The sequence below is a fragment of the Mesoplodon mirus genome (genome assembly GCF_964341445.2).
Source record: "Mesoplodon mirus genome assembly, chromosome: 3".
Taxonomy (NCBI): domain Eukaryota; kingdom Metazoa; phylum Chordata; class Mammalia; order Artiodactyla; family Ziphiidae; genus Mesoplodon; species Mesoplodon mirus.
In genome coordinates, this window is record NC_138978.1 from 169,708,586 (window position 1) to 169,733,394 (window position 24,809).

At 36.2% G+C, this 24,809-nt stretch overlaps 1 protein-coding gene across 10 annotated transcripts in view; it reads right to left on the minus strand.

The window, feature by feature from the left end:
- DNM3 (dynamin 3) overlaps positions 1 to 24,809 on the minus strand; it is a 591,572-nt gene that overhangs the window by 92,808 nt on the left and 473,955 nt on the right. For all 10 annotated transcript variants that reach the window (XR_014293317.1, XR_014293318.1, XR_014293319.1 and 7 more), the window contains one exon: positions 8,733 to 8,844. Coding sequence is in view for 7 of the 10 variants with exons in the window: in XM_082612946.1 (XP_082469072.1) it covers positions 8,733 to 8,844 (112 nt within the window). In the remaining 3 variants the exon portion in view is untranslated. The remainder of the gene's footprint in view (positions 1 to 8,732; positions 8,845 to 24,809) is intronic.

The following is a 24,809-nucleotide window of genomic DNA, read 5'->3' on the forward strand; positions in this document are numbered from 1 at the left end:
TTATAAAGTGACACATTTTCAATACCAACCATCTCTATCACCTTATTCCATAATAGCACATTCCATCAAATTAAACTCCAAGATTTCCCACATTTGTTTTGAATTCTATATGTATGGCTTATGAATAGCAATTTTGATGAATTCCAGCTGGTTTAAATATGCAGGCAGACCCTTTATAACAGAATCCTTTCAATTCTTATTGTATTCAATAAGGCCTATTTTAAGTGGGCCACCTGGTAGGATAAAGCACTAATAATTCTCCACAGAAAAAAAAAGAAAAACAAATCACCCTGCTAAACTTAAGACCATCTTCCCCAACTACGTTACTATTACATACCTAATATAAGTGAGAAGTAGTTCTAATCTTCTGGAAAAGTTGAATTAAAGTTTTAACAATCTAGCCACCCTATGAACTACTAAATTACTCATTTACCTATTATAATGACATTAAAATAATTTCCACCATTTGTGTGCGTTGCCTGGTTTCACAAACCTATCATACACATTTCAGTCTCCCCCTCCATTCCCCACACCCTCCTGTTTCCATCCAGCTGGAATACATCAAGGGTGCAGAAGCCAAGGCAAATGTTGACCCCACCCTCCTCCATCCATTTTAAGGCACCTTCAAAGCCAGAGTACTGATCTAGCTCAGTTTCACCAGCAAAGCCAGCCATCCTGCTATTTAAGACACCAGTTTGGGGTTTTTATAACTACACATTAACATGAGAGCTTTGATTTTTGGTCAAAAACTTCAGCTGCACTGAGTTTCATCAGACTGTCTTCCCCTTTCTGCAGAAGAGTCCTCATTATTAAATCTTCATCATCTTTGCTCTCAGTGTTGCTCTCTTTCCTTATAATAACAACCTCTCTGAACTGTCCAATAACCAGCCCTGAGGAACATAATATTTCCCTTCCGAAAGGTCAAAAATGAATAGCCATGATGGTAGTCCAAGCTCTGTTTTCTCTGACATTTGCACACCCTCTGTCATTTGTGCACTGTCACAGACATTGGTCATTTCAAAGTGCACAGAAACACTCTCGCCAAGGCACATGAGGGAGGGGAGCGGGGGCTGGAGAGAGAGGAGCTGCAGTAGGACAAAGAACTTACTTTGTTGTTCCCCTGTGCATGTAGCCGCAAGGAAAAAGAAACAAAAAAGAAATATGTTAAACATAAATTTATTTTAAAATCATGAGGTTTTTCATGCTAGAGCAAAATCCAAACAAATAACTTAGCTATTCACTGACATCCCATTCATACACATACAGAGCCCAAAGCTCATGGACAAGTCAGAGATTCTGCTTATATTAAATGAAATCATACATTTATAACAGTAGAAAATTATGACAGAGATTTCCCCCTTTCTTTCTACTTGAAATACTTGAAGTATGGGAACCTGGCCAAAAAGCATTGGTTTGAATTGGTAATAAGTGAACTGTTAGCATGAAAGGCAAAGTATTTAGTATGTCAGCTTGCCCTTTCCTGACAGCCCCTCCTCCAACGTGCCAAGCAGTGGAAAATTTCATCAGCCAATGCATTTTTAAACAAACACTGCATCCTTGGTTTCAAAGAAGGTGAGGGAAAAAAATGAGTAGAGGAAAAGAGTGGGTGGCTCTGGGGAGACAGGGTAAGCAGACCAAGTTACGACCTCCATCTGTACCATTCCTTTACTTTGTAAATTATGACTTTTGTCTTGGGTTGGCATGGGAAGCGAAAACTGTATAGTGGGGATGCAGCCAAAATAAACACTGGTCCACATTCAAGAAAATGGGTCTGGAAAGGTTAGTCACAAAAATGTAGTCATTTCTAAAAGGGACACTCTGGATAGAGACACAGAGAGCCGCCAGCCACAGGCGGCAGGCAAATGGCTCTCCTGTTTCAAACTGGAACTGCAGGAGTATGATTTATATCAAACAATTTAACTCACATATGGCTTAAAAAAATAAAACAGTGATTCATTACTCCCAGGGCAGCCCGAGTCCTCGTAAGGTCAGATCCTGTGAGGGAGACGTGATGGGATATGGACAGGGAACAGATCTGAACTTTTCTCACAAGGGGCCCAGAAGGAATTTCTCTCTCCGCTGAGATGCAGAGTGGAAGAGAGCTGCAAGTGAAGTGTGTGCATCTGTGGAGGAGCCTGAGCACGGGTGGAGTAACAGGTTGAGCTGGAGATCTGGCATTTAGTTTTAAGAGAGGAAGTGTGTGCGGGGAAGTAATACATACAAAAATTTTCTGGAGAGCAGTAAGGGAACCATCACAGTAGAGTGTATTTTCTGGAAAACAATGCCAATTGGTGACTGGGGAAATGTCTAATTCAAGGACCATCGAGGCCATCATATTTAATAAAAGCATAAATTTAAAGACACTGGTAAAATAGTGTAGAGAAGCTTCTTGACATTGTGAGTTGCCATGATATAACCATTAACATCACTGGCTTATGTGAAACATAAATAACGGTACAAGAATGAATGAAATCGGGGGAAAAAGAGTCTTTTGTAAAAGAATATGCCAGTGGTTCAGTAAGGCAATAAAGATCCCCAAAGAGAATTTTATCAGGAGTAAAATATTTTTTAGAGAATAATGGGACCTTGGTTCTCCAAAGAAGTGCAGTATTGCTGAAAATACCTCAAACAGATGGGGTTTATTGCATTCCACAGCAGTGCAGCTTTTGATCTACCAAATAAGTTTCAGGAGTTCAACCAAGTATTTTTGCACATTAGGGAATGACTGGCTTCCCTGCTCGGTGGCAGATGGTTCTGTTTGTAGTGGCAACAGTGATGTCACAGAGTAGGGGGCCTTAATCCTTAAATATGAGAAACATACAAGTGGAGGACGTGGTGTGGCTTTGCGATTTCTTGTTTCCTTCAATCATTTCCCAATTGTCTATTCTGAGAGAGGCATAACAGTCATGACTGGTGAACTGTAAATTCTCTATAATTCCTCCACCACTCTGTATGGCAGCATTTATATTTAGAAAGTACCTCCACTGAAGAAAAACTAAACTCTTCAAAATTGGTCATGGAGCTGCTCTAATTTCTGTGGGAAGCACTGTTGGATAAGCTAAGAATAAAGTTATGTACAGCTGGACTAACATGGGCATTTTCTGTCTTGTACAAAAGACTGCTGAGTAAATGCATGGGAGTGGTCATCACCATATTAATAAATATTTATGGGGGTCTGTGTCCATCCCTCTTCTCCCCTATTTGTCATTTGCCACAGAGAAAAGTTCAGTTGCAGAGTCTATCCAAAAGGACTTTCTGATGTCCCCAAAAGATTTAATTATGCGATGGTTTCAACCTCCAAGGTAGTCCTTAAAAGCATGAATTATGACTGGGAGAGTCCTGAATTCAGAGGTATAGTGAAGTTCCAGGGTGCTTCACTTTCTACTGTCATTTTTCATCTCTTAAATCATATACTAGAGGGGAGGACCATCTATGTAGATAGCTAAAAAAACCCTTGTGAAAGTTCTGAGGTATATGACAACAAATATGCAAAATTGAATTTGCACCAAATTTATTTCAGGGCATGCACAGATTTGCAAGCTGCTTTTTTCGGATAGCCAGTCAACAAGCAGCTAAGGGTAGGCTTGTGGATTCTCACTTACCCTGACAGCCTCTATGGCTCACTCCTGACTAACTGATTGAGACTTTGAGGCCAGCCTGTCCACAGGGCAGCCATTTGGTATCCTGAGACAACAGTTGGGGAAATTCTCCCCAGATCTCACTGATAGTTTCCAAAGAAAAGGGAACTACTAAACTGAGAATTACACCTTCATGGACACATTAATGATAGTCAATCACAATAATAAAGGCTACATGGCATTGAATGCTTTCATCCAGTTGCAGGGACTGAGCTAGATGTGATGTGCAACAGTATTCATTTAGTCCCATAAAATCACTCAGAGGAAGAGATTATTATTTTGTGTTTAAAAAAGAATAAACAACTAGAGAGTGAAGTAAGTCGCCTGAGCCACACTGCACATAAACGGAAGGGTCGGGATTCCAACGCGAGTGGATTTGACTTAAAGTCTACTTAACTTCAATGCACACAGAATGTTCCAAAGAATTTGGAATTCCTTCATGTTTATATATAAATTAAGTCATACTGTGAGCTGACAAAACTGTGTCAGAAAAATCAGTCATATGTTATACCACATTCTTTAGATATTTAATTAAATTTGCACTTATTTGTGTTCACACTTAGAGGAAAAATTTATGTACATGTGTCATAAAATAATATTTAAAAAGTTTTTAAATTATGACCTGCCTAGCTATTGATACACACACACACACACACACACACATTTTTGATGCTCCTTAACCTTGAGGGGGAAATGGTGCAGAGCAAGAAAGGGAATAAAGTTTTGGGTAGAGAGGTCAGTTATAAACTTAGCAGAGGAACTCAGTTTCAGGGGGACTCGGTTTCAGTCCCCACTCCTGTTTCAACTTTCTCCAAATCCTTGAGGGAATATCTCATCAGTAAAAAACAAAACCAGAAAACTATTAATTAATTCCATTAGAGGCATCTTTACTTTGAAACTGTGTAAAATCCCACACACTTATTTGACAATTTTATACTGACTATAATTTCAATTTAATGGCCAAAGGAAATAGAAATAAAAAATAAAATTCTGCCTAATCCAAATTCAGATTTAAATATATTTAAAAAATATTCTGGCTGCTCAGAAAGCTCAGGTGATGGTAGAGTGCCAGAGTTGTGGCTCAGAGATGTTATGTCTAAGTTCACTGAGTAAGTCAGTGGCATAGTGGGAAACAAAATTCAGGACTCCTCATTTCCATTTTAGGGCCACATACTATTACAATATAATGCTCAGATAAGAAGTCTACATTTAGCATTAGATCCAGAAAGTTTAAGGGAATGAAGGTAATTAGAAAATGCACATGGGAATATAGTTGGGCTGTTGTACTTTATATAGATATCCACTATAGTTTTTTTAATCACACCGTAGAGTGGTTACTTATTTGCATCTCTCTCTCCACAAGACTTGGAATTACTATAAAGTAAGAATTGCCTCCTTTTTAATCTTTGAATCTTTAGAGTCCACAATAATAGTGATAGATGAAGCGAAGGAAGGAAGTGGGAGAAGATGGTGGAAGGGAAGGAAAGAAAGAAGAAAAATTTGTAGAAAACTCCAAGAGAAATGACCTAAGAGACAGAAGGAACAAGGTAGCAGAAAACTGTGATATGAGTGACATAAAAACTGTCCACCACGTGGACACGATAGAAAAAGATATGATGAGGATAAACATGTTATAAAAAAGTATGCAACCTTAGTTTGGACAAAAAAATTATCCAAAACGTCAATTCATTCAAATTTGGGTTATAGCTATTTATCTAAATGAGGCCAAACTTATACAATTTAGAAAAATGACCTATGTAGAATTTTTTCCAGTTAAAATAGAGATGTCTCATGTAGAGTTAAAATAGAGATGTATCATGTAGAAAGCAGAACTTTATCAGGATTCATATCCATGTATGACACATAAATGTTTCATTATTAGGGTAGGGATTGACTGATTTGCTGTTGACTCAATGGTTTATTGATACAAAAACAAAAACACCAGAAGTCCTAAAATTTTACTTAGAAAGAGACATCTGTTATTAGGTTACTCTGACTTCTTCATCAAATCTTTCTAAATTAGGAATAACTCTACCTAAAAGTATCGCTTCCCCCAAACCTAAGAGTGTTCACGAAATGCAATGTTTAGATAAGCATTCTACTTAGATTGCTTTCAGTAGTTAGCTTCCATTTAAACATCTGAAAGTCAAGCAATAGTGTAATATAACCTGCAGAACTACATGGTGCATAAGAAATGCAAATATTGTTTATGATGAAAACTGAGAAAAGTGATGCTCATGGCACACTGACAAGTTTAATTTCCTGTCATGTCTTTGGCATGTAGTAAAAAGCCCCTTTGTCTTGATTTTCCAAGCAACTGTACTAAATGTATGTTAATAAGCAAATAAAAATGATGTGAAAAGAATCAAAACAGTTTGTGTAGGACAACTCTAGATTTGCTTCAAATTGAGCAGCCTAATAAGAATAAATAGCAAATATCTCATTGAGCATCTTCTTTTGTGTAGAGCTATGGACACATGAAAATTCAGATTTATAAAAAGAGTTCACAGAGGGATGGGTAATTTTGCTTTTCCAAGACAGTTTTTTGCTCACAAGAGATGCATTACATAATTTTTTTTTAAATGGCAAACTTGTGTAGTGCATTTAAAATAAGTTTAGTTGACAAAATTATGATGTAAGAAAACATTTTCACAAACATTACAGTTCCTTGGAAGGAACACACACACACACACACACACACACACACACAACACTGACATTTTATATAACCAAATGTATTTGGAAGACAAAAAATATCATAAAGTATTTACAATCTCATTGGGCTGTATTATAAATATCCACAATGTTTTAACGCTCTTCTACTTGCTTAAGTAAGTAGTCTGTGATGAAAATAATAATTATTATTATCATCATCATCATTATAAATAAAAATAGAGTGCTTACTTGTGTTTAACCTGTCCAGTGCTTTCCCTGCATTATCTCATTTAATCCTGTCACCCACACTGTAGCAGACTCTCGTTATCTCCATTTTAGATGTGGGAATCTTGAAAGATAAAAGGGCTAGGAAACCTTCCCAAGATCTCACAGCTTGTATGTGAGCCTCAGGAATTTCAGTCTATGTAGTTTGATGCTAATGACTGTGATTTAACCCATAGGCTGTGCTGGTTCTCGTAACAATCCAGCCATAACAATCTTTTAAAAATATAAATCTTATCATGTCACTAACTGGCTTGAAACCCTCCAATGGCTTCCCATCTCACCCAGAATAAAACTCAAATGCTGGCTGCCTCCTTCAAGGCCTACATAATCTGGCTACTGACCACTTTTGGAAATCATCAACTACTTTTGTTCTCCTTCATTGTGTCTAGGCACTCTGACTTTTTTTGCTGCTCTTCTAAGACACTGAGCTGGCTTTGTACTTGTTAGCCCTCTGCCATGAACACTCTCCATCAGATGTTCATATTATTTATTCCCTGCTCCTTTCAGGAGCCTACTCAAATGTCAACTCTTCAAAGGGGTCTTCCCTAATCACCTTACTAAAATAAAGCTCACTTGCCCCTCATTCTCACTATCTGTCCCTTTAATTTAATTTTTTATAGAACTTATCACCCTAACAATCACACTCTACAATTATACTGTATCCATTCAATTATTTAACATCTGTTCCTTGGTGGGGCAGGACCTCACCATTCACCTCTGCATCACTAGTGCCTGGAAAGGTAGCTGGCAAAAACCACGTGCTCAACAGGCTTTTGTGGAATGAATGAATAAAACATTACATATATGTGCATTTTAAATATAAAATGTTTAATATAGAAATTAAACACACGACCATAAATGGATAGGAAAGAGTAATAAGTAATGATTAGAATTAACAACAAAAATAGAAGTGGTACAGAAGATACCTCTGTACTGCATATCACCTGGAAAGAGTCTGGTTTCACCTCATTTGGAAGGCACAGGGTGTGTCATGGGGGTTCACTGTTTTAGGTGTTAACCAGACAAGTGGAGGTTGAGATAGGGTTAAGAGGTCTACGTGAGAACTAAAATAACAGCAACAAAGAGAATGTTTTGGCACAAATCCTCTATCCTTTACCCCTGGAACTTTGGAACTTTGTTAAATTCCAGTGTAACCTCAGGGATATGGTCAGGTCTGAAATCCACCCCGAGATGCTTCAATTGTCCCACAATGTGCTCATATCTCAGACCTTCCCTTGAGAAGACTCCATCCCTATTTGGGGCCTAGAAATAACCCAACTTATACATGGTCAGTCCTATAAACTAATCTACAGCCAATCTAAGCACCACAAAGGTCAAGCTGGAGTAAATCCTTAAAGCCCAGTCTCATTGCTTAACTTCTGGGGGGAACCTGGATAGTACAATGTCTCGGGGGTAGCAAGTAAGCAGTGAGAGCCACTCATCTGCAGAGTCTGTTTAATGGTGTGTGTACATATGTTGGGTGGGAATTCTGAAGTTTAAATCCAGACTAGTCTGTGTAATATTACATTTTCCAAAGAACACAAATAGAAGGTCTTCTGTTTATTAACTTGAATGAGAGAAGTGTCTCTAAGACCCTTGAAGTATATTAATAAAGATAAGTGGGAATAACTTATCTTTATTAATATAGCAATGTAATTTTTTTTGTTCTTTTATACTCACAATGACATTAACCAGAGTTTAATTTTGGATATATGTACTACAGACATAATGAAAGGAGGTAGGTTTTTATAAAAATAAGTACATTTTAAAGAATACTAAATAGTGTTATGATTGATGATATAGACTATATGAAGAATGTTATAAACTGCTTATATGAATACTATAGAATAGTATACTGTAGAACAGCATATAAAGGAAAATAAAATTTTAAATTTAAACAAAGAAACTCTCTTGCTTTGAGGTTACATATATTATGTTTTATGGCAAAGTTGGGCATTTTCTTTAAAAATATACTGATAAACTTCTTATAATAGAAATCTAATGGATAAAAAAATATATAAGCAAAGTAGCAGTTAAAACTATGGCAAATTAATTAAGTCAAATAAGAACTAGCTTCTCCAGCATATAGTATGTAGAATTATGCTTTCTTAAACATGGTTAATAATTTTAAAATAAGAGATATATCCAACTTACTAAAGATTTATCTGGATAAACCCCAGCTCTTAGTAGAGATGCCTTCCAGCTGTCTACATCCTCCTGTGAATCACATGCCAGCTCGAGAAAGCGATAGTCTTTGTATACATTCCTGGAGTCAAAAAAAAATCATGCTTTTAGTTTTGAACCAAATTCAAAATGATATTATATCCCTGCAGATGATGATACAAATGACAGTCCAAATGAAGAGTTCTCTGACAGTCACTGAAGAAAAACAAAAACAATCTATTGCATTTAAAATAATTAGCAAATTCCTATATGTATGTATTATACAATTTAAAAACCCTCACATTAAAGAATTTAGAGTTATCTGTACTGCTGAGCAATAAGAAGGGAAGGAAATAACAAATGTTCTCAGTATGACACGCTGAGTGCCAACTGACAGGGAGTTGTTCTGGGGGGAATGGATTTGCTATTGTCTCGTAATCAGATCAATTTTTGAAACTAATTTACAAATCTAAATGGCTCATAAAACTTTAAAATTATGGCAATAATCTCAAAAAACTAAAATATTACGCTGGATTCAAATCACAAATGCTCATCAATATTGTGAAAAGGAAAGAACATTAACTAATATTTAACAGAGTAAAGTGCCTGTGAAGTGCATATTGACAACTGGACAATACTATAATTTTATATTTCCTTTCTTAATAATAAAATAATACACAAGATGTAATAATACCCATTTAGAATAATTTAGAAACTAGATAAAAGTATAAAAATGGATACAATCAACCATTTTCTACTATTTACAGGTAAACCTATTTCTTTATATTCTTTTGTTCTATGCATTTTTCCACAGTTGAGTTTCTCTCTCTTTCTCACTCTCTCTCTCTCTAACAAGTTTGTGTCCTTTTCACTTACTATTGTATCATGGTCATATACTTATGCTATTACATCTGCATAAACATCAAATTATAATGTTATAATATTCATTAATATAAATGTATGATTATTTACTTGACCTCCTCCTAATATTAGATAAGTAATTTACTTTATTTGCAATCATAAATAATGCTCAAATAAATATTTTTATCCATAAGCCTTTGTCTTTCTACTTTAATTTACTACTATTATTTTCTGAGGATAGATTCTTACAGATAGAGTTACAGAATCAAAGTTATAATCATTTTTGAAGACAATGATACACGTTCCAATCATCTTTCCAGAAAAGATAATCCAATTTAGATACTAGCAGTGTACAAGATTAACAATCTTTTTCTCTTCTTTATCTTTTCCAAGGTGTTCTCATTCATGGCTAAGAGTTTCAATTTACACCTAACTCAGATGGCTTACATATTTACATCCCCTGTCCAGACCTGCCCGACTCATACTGCTTATTGACTTCTCCACTTGAGTATCTCAAAGGCACTGTGACATGGATGACCGAATTGGTGATTTCAAACTTGATGTTCCCATTTCATGCAGCATCAGTGTAATGATGATACTGTGGAGGTACCTTAGACATCTCCCACACTCTCATATACCTCCTTACATTTTACCACTTAAAAGTGTACTTCCTGTATATTGACCATCATGTTATTATCATCTCTCTTTTGGATTATTACAACATCTCTTTAGTCTTGCAGCATCACACGACCACTTTAAATTTGCTCTCTACACGGAATCCTTATTACCTTCTGAAAATGTGAATCAGATATTCACATAAACATACCTGGTTATACCAGTTAAAACCCCTGGTATAAAACACTGCAATACTACATGTTTTTAGGAAAAGACCACCCTCACTATGATGGCCTACAAAGCCCTGCACAGTCTGGCCCAACATTACCTTACTCTCTAGCTTCTTTTCATACTCTGTTCTCCCTTGATTTTTAAGCCACACTGGCCTTTTATTTCTTCATATATGCCATGCTTACTCCCGAAGTCTTTGAATATACTGCTCTCTCTGTCTGCAGCTATCTGTCCTTCCCTCATCACACAGTTAACTCCTGTGCCTTCCCACACTCATGGGACCAGTCCACTTAAAGTACCCAGCAGTTGCACATGTGCCACAATGAACAAAGGAAAATAAAAGGACACCCAAAGAGGTCTAACAGCCAGAGAGACAAAGAATAAAGAAGGCAATCAGAGCAGTCTATCAACAAAAGAGAAAGGTTGGGGGTAGCAAAAGAATAATGAGTATTTGAAGAGGTACAAAAGGGCATTAGAAAAGACTTATAGAACTAAGAAAAATAAGATTTTTAAGTTAATATATTGAGTAGATAAGTTGAAGGAAAGGATGATCAATCTTGAGATTAGAATTAGTAGATGTTAAGATCCAGTAGGAGAATTAGAAAAATATAAAGAGAGAAGTGTGGAGGAAAGACCCAGAACATCTAACCTGTAAATAATAGGAGTTCCAGAAAAAGAAAAGGAAGATGGGAGGAGAAAAATAATTATAAAAAAGAAACTATTTTTTAAAAAAGAAACGTGAGCTTCCCTGGTGGCGCAGTGGTTGAGAGTCCACCTGCCGATCCAGGGGACACGGGTTCATGCCCCGGTCCGGGAAGATCCCACATACCACGGAGTGGCTGGGCCCGTAAGCCATGGCTGCTGAGCCTGCGCGTCCGGAGCCTGTGCTCCACAACGGGAGAGGCCACAACAGTGAGAGGCCCGCGTGCCGCAAAAAAAAAAAAAAAAAAAGAAACGTATCCTGATTTTCATAAAGATCCAAATCTTTACATTGAAAGTGCTGTTTCAGGTAGAATTGATGAGAAAAATTAACACATACACACACGCTAGTATAAATCTTGAGCTCTGAGATAAAGAAAAGTCTTCTGTAAAGAAAGAGAAAGTTGCTTACAAAGGAAAAAGAATTAGACTGGCCCTGGACTGAACATTCAAAAAGGTAGAAGGCAATGAAATAGTATTCATGGATTCTTAAGAGGACTTCAGACTCAGAGTCCCACATCCAGCCAGGTTATCACCATATACCCAATCTGAGGGAGATGCTAAGGCAGTATTAGGATTACAACAACACTGAATGAACCTGCAGAGAGTGTTCAAGGGTGAAGAAAAACTAAGAGAAGAGAAAACAGTGGTGAGCAACAAAATTTGTCGTATCCATAGAGTCAAATCAAAATAAATAATGATAGATCATCTAAGAATTGCAATATAAGGACTAAATAAGAAGTCTTAAAGAAGAAGAGACACATTGCAACAGAAATTCAAATAGTCTAAAACTCAGGGGAGGGTGGAAGGAAAAAAAGATGCTCACAAGTTCTCCTCTGATGGGTACAGGAGTGAAGAGTAGGGAAGCAAAGGGATCCCAGAGTTCTCATATTGTTGGAAGAAGTGGGCAAGGAGAGAAGTAGGAGAAGAAAGTGTCTTGGGAGAGAAATATTTCATAATTTGCCTCATGGAATAATAGGGTTATGTACTGATGAGTGTAAATATTAATAAAATAAAAAGTACAGAACTCCCAAATTAAAAAAGAAAAATTAAAGAAAATTAATAGCCTCTTGATCAAATCAACAAAAAATTAAGAAAAGAAACAACAAAATAAAATAGGAAATTTTAACAATAGGAATAAAATCAAGTATATTAATTATTAAATTAATAAAAGTGAACTGAATTCTCTCAGCTAAACAGTTAATTTAGGTTATAAAAATAAAACCCAGTTATATGTTATTTGCAAAAATAAAGGAACAGGTAAAGATATATCAGATGAACACAAAAGAAAGAAATAAAAATGCATGAATGGCAATATTAATATAGACAAGATAGAATTTAAAAGTACTGAACAGGATAAACAATTTAAAAGCACTAAATAGAACAAATAGAAATATTATATAATGATACAAAGTACAATTTATGAAGACTGGAAAATACTTATAAACCTGTTTGCACCAAATAATATAATAGACAAGTAAATGAAGCAAATGTTACTTTAAAATGTAGGATAAACTTGACATAACTATTGCATATAATTAATTAAAATATAAATATGGAAAGTTTTTAATATGGCATTTTCCAAATTAGATATAGTGGACAAAAAATAAGTAAGCACATATGAGAAATAAATAGTACAACAGATAAAGTAAATTTAATAGATTCCCTTATCGCTTAAATAGAAGATAAAGATGTTTTCATCATCAACAAACCATTTACAAAAATCTGTCATATACTTGGATCTGCACACATACATAATATCAGCTTTAAGAAATTTTTAAAAAGAGAGATTTTATGAATCCCATTCTTTGGTCACAAAACAAAAAAAAAGAAAAAGAAAAAATGAATTTCTAAAAAAAAGACTCAAAAAGAAAATAAAAAGCAAGCACACTCCTCGATAATCCTTGTATTACAGAAGAAACCAAAACAAAATTGTAAATTATTTAGAAAGCAAAAAAATATATATAAACACATCATATCCAACCGGTGGAGCACAGCAAGGCTGTAGGAAAAGTTATGGCTTTAAATATGTTCATCATTTAGAGAAAAAATTAAAAAAGTTAATATTCATCTATAGAAAGTATTAAATTAGGATAAAAAAACAAAATAAGTCAAGAAAGGAAGTTAACATAGATTAAAGCCAAAACTAATGAAATAGGAAATATTAAGATAACATAAAGGATAAAGACATCCATGAGTATTTTCCCTTTAGCAATAGATAATAAATTTATAATCCTAATTAGGGGAGAAAACAAAAGTATACAAGATCACAAATGAGAAAGGATAGAATACATACCCACAAATATATAGGAGATTGAGAAAATTACAATCAAATACTTTATGCAATCTTATGTCAAAACTAAGAACCTAGAGGTAATTAATAATATCCTAAAAAATATAAATCAACAAAATTAACTCAGAAAAAATTGGAAAACCCAAGTTGCTTTTACAAGACACTGCTAGTATTAAGATACTTACTTAAAAGACTAACACTGACTGCAAGACAAATATACAAAAATCATGGAGGGACCTTCAAAATGGCGGAGGAGTAAGCCGTGGAGAGCACCTTCCTCCCCACAAATACATCAGAAATACATGAACATGTGGAACAACTCCTACAGAACACCTACTGAACGCTGGCAGAAGACCTCAGACTTCCCAAAAGGCAAGAAACTCCCCACGTACCTGGGTAGGACAAAAGAAAAAAGAAAAAACAGAGACAAAAGAATAGGGACAGGACCTGCACCACAGGGAGGGAGCTGTGAAGGAGGAAAGGTGTCCACACACTAGGAAGCCCCTTCGCGGGCGGAGACTGCGGGTGGCAGAGTGGGGAGCTTTGGAGCCGCGGAGGAGAGCGCAGCAACAGGGGTGCGGGGGACAAAGCGGAGAGATTCCAGCACAGAGGAGTGGTGCCGACCAGCACTCACCAGCCCGAGAGGCTTGTCTGCTCACCCGCTGGGACGGGCGTGGGGCTGGGAGCTGAAGCTCGAAGGGCTTCAGAGGTCAGAATGGCCATCATCAAAAAATCTACAAACAATAAATGCTGGAGAGGGTCTGGAGAAAAGGGAACCCTCTTGCAGTGCTGGTGGGAATGTAAATTGATACAGCCACTATGGAGAACAGTATGGAGGTTCCTTAAAACTAAAAATAGAATTACTATACGACTCAGCAATCCCACTACTGGGCACATACCCTGAGAAAACCATAATTCAAAAAGAGTCATGTACCACAATGTTCATTGCAGCTCTATTTACAATAGCCAGGACATGGAAGCAACCTAAGTGTCCTTCAACAGATGAATGGATAAAGAAGATGTGGCACATATATACAATGGAATATTAGCCATAAAAAGAAACGAAACCGGGCCTCCCTGGTGGCGCAGTGGTTGAGAGTCCGCCTGCCGATGCAGGGGATACGGGTTCGTGCCCCGGTCTGGGAGGATCCCATATGCCGCGGAGCGGCTGGGCCCGTGAGCCATGGCCGCTGGGCCTGTGCATCCGGAGCCTGTGCTCCGCAACGGGAGAGGCCACAACAGTGAGAGGCCCGCATACCGCAAAAAGAAAAAAAAAAAAAAAAAAAAAAAGAAACGAAACTGAGTTATTTGTAGTGAGGTGGATGGACCTAGAGACTGTCATACAGAGTGAAGTAAGTCAGAAAGAGTAAAACAAATACCGTATGCTAACACATATATATGGAATCTAAAAAAAAAAAAAAAAAAAAAAGGTTCTGAAGAACCTAGGGGCAGGACAGGAATAAAGACACAGATGTAGAGAATGGACTTGAGGACACAGGGAGGGGGAAGTGTAAGCTGGGACAAAGTGAGAGAGTGGCATGGACATATATACACTACCAAATGTGAAATAGCTAGCTAGTGTGAAGCAGCCACATAGCACAGGGAGATCAGCTCTGTGCTTTGTGTCCACCTAGAAGGGTAGGATAGGGAGGGTGGGAGGCAGACGCAAGACGGAGAAGATATGGGGATGTATGTATATGTATAGCTGATTCACTTTGTTATACAGCAGAAACTAACAGACCATTGTAAAGCAATTATACTTCAATAAAGATGTTAAAAAAATACAAATCAATGACTTTCCTCAATACACCCAATAACTGAAATGGAAAAAATACTCCATTCACACTAGGAGAAAGGCTATAAAATACATAAAAATAAATGTTTTTAAATTAAGAAAATTATAAGATCTTCATAAATGGGAAGGCATATTTGTATGTGTTGATTTGATTACACTATACTGCTAGGTCTTACTAAGTGACTAGCACTAGTAGGTATTCAATAAATACTTATTGAATAATGAGTACCATCACACCCTTAAAAATATTGAGTATCATCTCTAAAACACCTTTGCAAATTTTATAATTTAAATGATTCTCGGGGCTTCCCTGGCGGGGCAGTGGTTAAGAGTCTGCCTGCCAATGCAGGGGACACGGGTTCGATCCCTGGTCCGGGAAGATCCCACATGCCAAGAAGCAACTAAGCCCGTGCGCCACAGCTACTGAGCCTGTGCTCTAGAGCCCATGAGCCACACCTACTGAGCCCATGTGCTGCAACTACTGAAGCCCACGCACCTAGAGCCCATGCTCCGCAACAAGGGAAGCCATCGCAATGAGAAGCCTGCGCACCGCAATGACGAGTAGCCCCCGCTCACCACAACTAGAGAAAGCCCGCGTGCAGCAACGAAGACCCACTGCAGCCAAAAATTAATGAGTAAAATAAATAAATTTTTAAAAAGTGATTCTCCGTCAAAGCTTTAATATTTTTGCAAAGGAGGATGAGCATTTTTATATATTTATGGAAATGATGTTCTTTGTTCTGATTTCATTACATACTTTTTGTATATTATTGTAATAATTTCTCATTTTTATTTGCTTTTGCCTGACATATCTTTGTCTCTTTTACTTTTTTGCTTTTATCCATTTGTTTTAGTTTTTAAAAAGAAATATCTGTTATAAATGCTAACTGTAAAGTAGGCTTTTATTTTTCATCCCAGTTTGAAAATCACCTCCTACAATTAGGAAAATTTTAATCATGTTTATTTCTCGCCTTTTTGGTTTCTATATTATTTTAGTGGTTTTCAGTTCTACAGGTAAATGACCATCTTAAAGTTTTCCAAATTATTCTTGAATTCATTTTTGTATATAAAATTCCTGTATATAAAGTTTAAGAATAAAATAATAATTTTTGGCTTCTTGGGGGATTTAGAAGCTTTTACTTTCCACATTACCTCATGACATTTGCAAATCTGTCTAGAAATATTAACTTAGAATATTATTTCTGAATTATTGTTTTCACATTTCTTTGAGGTTCCTTTTTTTCTTTTTTTACTTTTGTATTCAATTTTGTTACACTTAAGCAATTATTTAGATGGAACTCTACATGTTTAAGTTTAATAAAGATTTATCATCAGGCATTTTCTACCTGGACTTCTCAATTTGTAAATTCTTACTTGGATTCATTTTTTGAGCTGGCTCAAACTAGAGTTAGCTATCTAAATTTCTGGTTGGGGCAGTCTCCACATTTCTCACATTGATTCAGTGAGTAAGTGAAGAAATTTCTTATTGTTTTTTACTGTTTAGCCCAGTTTTTCTTATTCAGGGTAATGCATGCAATGGTCACTCAAAGGATTTCAATCTAGTTCACTCTGTGTGAGTCTTGCAAATAGTTGACTGACATTTCCACTTTCCAGTGCTTTTGAGACTTTCCATCTCTGTTGTATATGAGTTTCTGGATATAGCAATGGATGGAGAAGGGCAAAAGAGAAGCTTCTAATTTTTCACCATCTTTATAAGAGGTCATCTTATTTAACCTTCATAGCAACCCTGCAAAGTTGGTTATAGAGCTGTTTTACAGATGAGGAAGCTGAGATTCAGAGAGATTAGGTGACTTTCCCCAAATCACATAGCTAATTAACGGCACAACCTGGGCCTACCACGTTCCTTGGCATATAGACTCTGTAAAACAAATATTAGTTGAATGAACAAACAAAGAAATCAATGAATAAATGAACTATGGAATGAAGTTGGACTGTGCTTATTTTTAAAACCAACTTTTTCATTTTTGACTGGACCCTTAACTTTCTACAGAAAACCTAAGATTTAAAAAGTTTGAAGAGACAAACCATAATAAGTAGAATGAGTAATTTTAATTAAAGTGGGACATATTTAAAGGAACTATATTTTCCTAGTATGACAGTTTATTGTTGGAAAATTTGAAAGGTCATATCTTTGCTACAGAGCAGAAAGGGTAATGGATTATCTTGATGGAATCAAAATTCATCAGTTTTTAGTTTTCTAATTACCTCTCTACAATAGCTTTTAACTACCACTTAGGTTTCCATCTGAGGCATTTCCACTGCACAGTATGAGTTCCTTGAAGATGTAAAGGTATGGGGAAGGCAAAGCTGGACAAATGCCATGGGAGCTCTTGGCCAGCTGGAAAGCATGAAAAGTAGAGGGTACAGACTTTCCACACTCTCTAAGCAGATCTGAAGAATTCAGCTTTGGCCCACTCTTACTGACCTTTCTCCAGAGTATTTTCTTTCAGGGGCTCTTCAAATGGAAAATCTTGATTTTTTTTCCCTCAAAGGATAGCCAAATTCTTGAGAGGGAAAATAATTATCTGGTTGAAACATTAGAAGAGGGTCAAAGGCTTCTGGTGGCTTTGGCTGCTTCATTTTTACCCATTTTTGAAGCCTCGTCTTAGGCTGTGTCTAGACATCCAAGGAGAGTTGGATACAGGTCTAAAACACTAAACTGAGCTGATTTACTGGAAGTCTCATAAATTCTGTGGATGCAGCTTCCAGGTTCTCACCACATGCCGTAGCTATATAGATAACCCACAGCAATTTGTACTGCCTGCATTTTTTGTTGTTGTTTAGTCTATTTCAGCTGCAATCACACAGATATGGGCTTCTGAATGATTTCACTATGAAATCAAGCTGAACTATATGTTTTGCAGTTTGAAAAAATAAAATTCATCTCAATATTAAAAATGACCATAAGAAATTTTATCCCATAAGTAAAAGGCTTTTAAGTGTTACACTGTAGAGAACATGACCACATGATGAGCCCATGTTTTGATTATATACATAACTTTCATTCACATCATAAGAATGTCTTTGGGTGTTAAAAATGTGAAGTTTAATTTCTTTGCCTATGACAGTTCTTCAAACATCTGAGACCAGATATTACGTGTCCCACAAGTCTTCTAGTCCCCAAGCCAACACTTCTGCCAACTTTTCCAAATGTTTCTCATATGAAGAGGTTTCTAGATAACACTGCATCCTTCTTGCATTCTTGTGAATTTGCTCTATTTTAAATGGATTTTCTGAAAATGAGATGCCAGCAACTGATCACAAATCTCCAGATGCGATATTATTCATATGTAAGGAAGAAGTCTGGCAGAATTTTTGCCTGCTTTCTGGACAGAAAACTTTTACTAATGTAAGTTTAAGTAAAACACAGTAGAATATAGTAAAGACCATAAACACCTATTGAAATCCTGGCTATTATTATCATTTATTATCTTATATGACGTTGGAGAAGGCAACCTCTTTGAATTTCAGTTTACTCACCTATAAAATGGGGATAATAGCATTATCTATCTCAGGCTTACTATGATAATAAAATACGGTTATGGGGCTTCCCTGGTGGCGCAGTGGTTGAGAATCTGCCTGCCAATGCAGGGGGCACGGGTTCGAGCCCTGGTCTGGCAAGATCCCACATGCCGCAGAGCAACTAGGCTCATGAGCCACAACTACTGAGCCTGCGCATCTGGAGCTTGTGCTCCGCAACAAGATAGGCCGCGACAGTGAGAGGCCCGCGCACCGCGATGAAGAGTGGCCCCCGCTCGCCGCAACTAGAGAAAGCCCACGCACAGAAACGAAGACCCAACACAGCCAAAAATCAATCAATTAATTAATTAATTAAATTAAAAAAAAATTGGATCATATATTCACCTTTAAAAAATAATAATAAGGTTATATGCGTGAAGAACTTATTTCACACCATGCCCAGCATTGGCTAAATGTACAAGTAAAATATATAAAGTACAAAAATTATTATTATGCATTACTTTCACTGCATTTAGGTCCCTTACATTTGACGTCCTATAAAGCCAGACCTCTCCTGGACTGAATGCATATAGAGTTTTTAAAACATGAGTAAAATTTATACTTAGCATTATTACATTTCATCTGGTTAGTTTTGGCCCATTTAACAGTTTGCTCAGATGTTCCGAATCCAAATTCTGGCAAACAATATATTCACAATTCTTCCTGTTTTGCATTATCTGCATATTTATTACATAACATTCCCATATCATTATCAGAGTCGTTGGTAATCATATTATAGACCTAAAACAGACTTCAAAGGATCCCATACCAGAGTTACATGTTCCATTAACTTGTACCCATTGGCTATCAACAATAAGACTTAAGATTTAATCATAAGACCATCATAAATGGACTATCAACTTATGTCTCCCTATTTCCCCTCACGCATATTTCAAAAGACTATATCAAGGTCTAAGTATATTATATCTACTCCATTCTATTAAAAATTTGGAGTCAGTTTGGTTCAACTTGTTTCTCAATATTCAAAGAAAGTTCCTGTTGATCACTGATATCCTTTCTAAATAATTATAAATATCAATTTCATAATTAATTATAGATGTATATAGCAGGGCAGTGATGATAAACTCATCAATCAAATTTCCATTTTGTTTTCCCTTTTGAAAACCTGGACAACAGCCTCCTCTGTGGACTTTTTTTTTTTTACTCATCCACTGATCCTACCACATTTCCACTCATCATCACCCTGCTATGTCTTCACTTCTGTGCATGCTCAGTTTAGCACTGTAACTATAACCTTGCAAACTTTTGCATCCCTTTCCTGTCTTTTCCTTCACCATTTTATTTACCTAATAAAACTCCAACTGAATTACTTTCTTACTCAGCTCGTATATCCAAGTTGCTAAAGAATCCAAGAGAAAAACTATACAACTGTGATGACTAAACTCACTTCAAATATCAAATGGGCACCTAACTTTTCCAGACTTCCCTACTATAAATCTTCAGTCAATATGCTTTCTCACTGTACCAGAGGATTACTTCATACCTTTTTTTCCCTCAAATCTCTAATACACCATCTGCCACTCACACTTAACAGATAATTCTGCTTCATACTACACAGGAAAAACAAATACAATCTGATGAGGATGATCTATCTTCTTTCCATCAAATCCACCAGACTACCTGCATTAGCAACCACAGGTTCGCCTTCCTCTTGTACCATGGAAGACCAAACCCTCAACTTATACGCTAGGTCCCATCTCTTCTAATGTCTTCCTGAACTTCCTGCAATTATTTCTTTTCTCTTCCATGTCAACAATTTCTTCCTTTCTACTATTGGATCATTCATATGGCATACTAGCATGCCTCAAAAGCAACCATCTTAAAACACACACACACACACCACACACACACACACTTTCACTTTCTGCCTCATTTCTATTTGCTTCTACAGTGAAATTCCTTGAGTTATCTTGAATCATTTTCTCCATTCTCTCTCCTCTCATTCTTTCGTCAATCCACCCCAGTGAGATTTGTGATCCTGCTACTCTATAGTTACTGGTCTTATCAAGTTTATGTGATCTACATGTTGCCACAGAAAATGCTCAATTCCTAACCTTCATGTGACTTGCCTTCACTGCAGCATTTGACATTGTTGACCACTCCCTCTCTTTAATCACTGTCTTCCCAAGACTTTTGCAATATCACACTCTCCTGCTTTCCACACTTCTACCCTACTGACTGCAGCTTCTTAATCTCTTTTGCTGTCTCCTCTTCCTTTGTTAGACTTTTAAATTTGGGAGTGCCCCAAGCTCCTTCCATGGTCTGTGCTTTCTCTGAGGTGATCTCTGTCTGGTGGCCTTAAATACCATTTAAATGCAGATAACTCCAGACCTCTACACTGAACTACAGACTCCCATATCCAAGCCACCATCTTCTCTCATCTGGTTGATTGTTACAGCTTCCTAACACCTCCTTGACACCTCTCTTGATCCACTCTCCACAAAGAAGCCACAGTGATCATATATTATATCACCACCCTGCTTAAAATCCTCCAGTGACTTCCCACCATGAGCAGGAAAAAAATTCAAACTTCTTGCCATGAATGATCTACCTTTCCAACCTCGTTTTCCATTTATGTTCTTCCAACTGCAACATAAGTTCAGTGATGGAGTGCTAAATGTTGATTAATGTATTTCTAGCATTTACATTATATGCTGGGTGCTCAATAATATTTGTCGGCTAACTAAGTACTCTTTCAGTCTTTTCTCAGCATCCAAAATTCTTCAAAGACTTATTGACAATGAATCAATGATACCAAGATGTTACATTATTATAAATTGAGAACCAAACCTGTGATTTCAACAATATGAATTTAATAAGCTAGGACTATGAATTATTCTTATATCTTAAAGAGAATATTCCTGATTTCATCTACTTGTAATAATAAGAAGCAGTGCAATAAAACTAGAAATTATGATAAAAGTTAAACAGAAAAGAACCATAAAACCACTTAAAGTAGCCCCCACCCTCACCAAATTTTGTGTCAAATAGCAACTTAAAGGTGTAATTACACACTATTTGCTAAATAGACAAAATAATACCACGCACCAGATTGAAACTCAGGATATGCAGCCAAAATTCTATTCAGAGGCAAAATCACAGTCATGTACATCTTATTATTTAAAAAAAAAGAAGCAAAAATGCATTGTCAGCATTTAACAAGTTGGAAAATGATAAAACTTAGCAGAGCAAAATACAAGATATAATAAATTAGGAACTAATTATGGAAAACTGAATTATCATTGATAAATTTAAGATTCTGTTCTTTGATGAATCAAATAATGAAACAGCTCTGTAATATCTAGTAAATAAAAGATGAGAAAAGTAATAAAAATCAGAAATGAGACATGATTTAACAGGGAGAAGATTAAATTATTTTAAGAGATGTTAAGTATACTTTTATGATAGCAAATTTATAAGTATCAATGATGGATAAAATTTCTAGGAAATTATGAAAAAAGAATCATAAAATCCCAACTGACCAATATCCACAGGATAAACTGGAAAACAAAATTTTTCTTCAAAATAGTTCTGATCTCAGATAATTTATAGGTCTTTCTTTCCAAATTTTAAGGGAAAGATTCTTTTATGCAGGGCATCTCAGAAACATTAATAGGCCAATACACACTGTAAATCTCCAAGAAAAGAACATGCTAAGCAGAATTCCCCATTTATTTGACCCTAGATTCTTTTTTCCTTGAACTTCTCACAGGGCTAGTGTGTACTTTAAGGACCAAACTTTGGGATATTTCTCTATAAACCAATCTCACCTATGAATAAAGATGTAGAACTCCTATAAAATATGTTAGGAAATTGAGTGTCATAAAATGTTTAAAAGTATGACCTTGAATAGTCAAAGCAATCTTGAGAAAGAAGAACAAAGCTGGAGGCATCACACTCCCTGATTTCAGACTATAGTACAAAGCTATAATAATCAAAAACAGTATAGTATTGACATAAAAACAGTCACATAGATCAACAGAACAGAATAGAGAGCCCAGAAATAAACCCATATATACATAGTCAATTAATTTCCAACAAAGGAGCCAAGAATATACATTGGGGAAAGGACAGTCTCTTCAATAAATGGTGTTGAGGAAACTAAACAGTCATATGCAAAAGAATAAATCTGGACCACTATCTTACACCATACACAAAAACAAATATAAAATGGATTAATGACTTCAATTTAAACCTGAAACCATAAAACTCCTAGAAGAAAACATAAGCAGTGATCTCCTTAACATGGGTCTTGGTGATGATTTTTTAGATTTGACACCAAATACAAAGGCAACAAAACTACATCAAACTAAAAAGATTTTGCACAGCAAAGGAAACCATCAACAAAATTAAAAGGCAACCATCAACAAAATTAAAAGGCAAACCATCAACAAAATGAAAGGAGAATATATTTGCAAATCATATATCTGGTAAAGGGTTAATATCCAAACATAAAAAGAATGCACATAACTCAACAACAAAAAATCTGATTTTAAAAATGGGCAGAATAAACATGGCCATGCAGATGGCCAACAGGTACATGAAAAAGTGCTCAATATCACTAATCATCAGAGAAATGCACATCAAAACCATAATGAGATATCACCTCACACTTGTTAGAATGACTATTATCAAAAAGACAAGAAAGAAATGTTGGCAAGGATGTGGAGAAAAGGGAACCCTTGTACACGGTTGGTGGGAATGTAAACTGGAGGACTCACTATGGAAGAGTATGAAGGTTCCTCAAGAAATTAAAAATAGAACTACAGTACGATCTAGCAATTCACTTCTGGGTATTTATCCAAAGAAAAGTAAGACATTAAACTCAAAAGACATGGAAACAACCTACGTGTCCATCAAAGGATGAGCGGATAAAGAAAATGTGTGTGTGTGTATGTGTGTGTGTGTGTGTGTATAATGCTAGGTAAAATAAGTCTCACAGACAAAGACAAATATTGTATGATCTCTCTTATATGTCAAATCTTATAAAGCACAAAACAAAAAACTGAGCTCATAGATACAAAGAACAGATTGTTGATTGCCAAAAGCAGGGCATGGTGTGGTGGGCAAGAGATACAAACTTCCAGTTAAAAAAGAAATAAATCATGGAGATGTAATGGTGATCAGAGCATGGTGATCATAGTTAATAATACTGCATTGCATATGTGAAAGTTGCTGAGAGTAAATCTTAAAAGTTCTCGCCACAAGAAAAAAATTTGTAACTGTGTGGAGACGGATGTTAACCAGACTTGTGGAGACCGTTTCACAATATATACAGATATCAAATCATTATGTTGCACACCTGAAACCAATATAAAGTTATATGTCGATTATACCTCCATAATAGAAAAAAAGATCCAGCCACCACTACCAAGTAGGGTTTTTCCTAAGAGAAGTTTTTGTGAGGAATACTGTAAAGAGACCACTTGCATTCAGTACCATGTATAAATTGACCACTCACAAATCCCAGACTTCTCCTCCAAGCTACAGTTAAATTCTGGATATTTCCACTTTCAAAATCTTGATTTACTCTCAAATCTTCTCTTCCTCCAAAGTTTCCTCGTATTAGTATATGGTGCCCCCTTCCAACTAGTTGCTTGTGCTAGATACGTGTCATTCTGGACGTCTCTTTTTCCCGCACTTCAGTTTCAATCAGTCCGTCTGTCAACACAGCCCCCTAATGAATCTCCTTTATTTCATCTCCACTGCCTCCATTCTAGTCCAGGACACCATCATCTTTCACCTGGACTGCTACACAAAACTCCTAACTCCTAGACCTGCTTCTCTCCTACTCTCCATTCTGTAGCCAAACGCAACCCCATCAATGGCTTCCCACTGTAGTAGGATAAAGATCACCAATTTTGATACTCAGTCTTTAGTATTTCCTTTCCTTGACACAGTGAAGAGAAAAAGGTGAAGAAATAAAATTTTTAAATGAAAAAAATTTAATTTTTATAAAAAATATTTTAAAATATAAGAGCATTGCAAAACACATTTACTGTAAGTGCAGCTG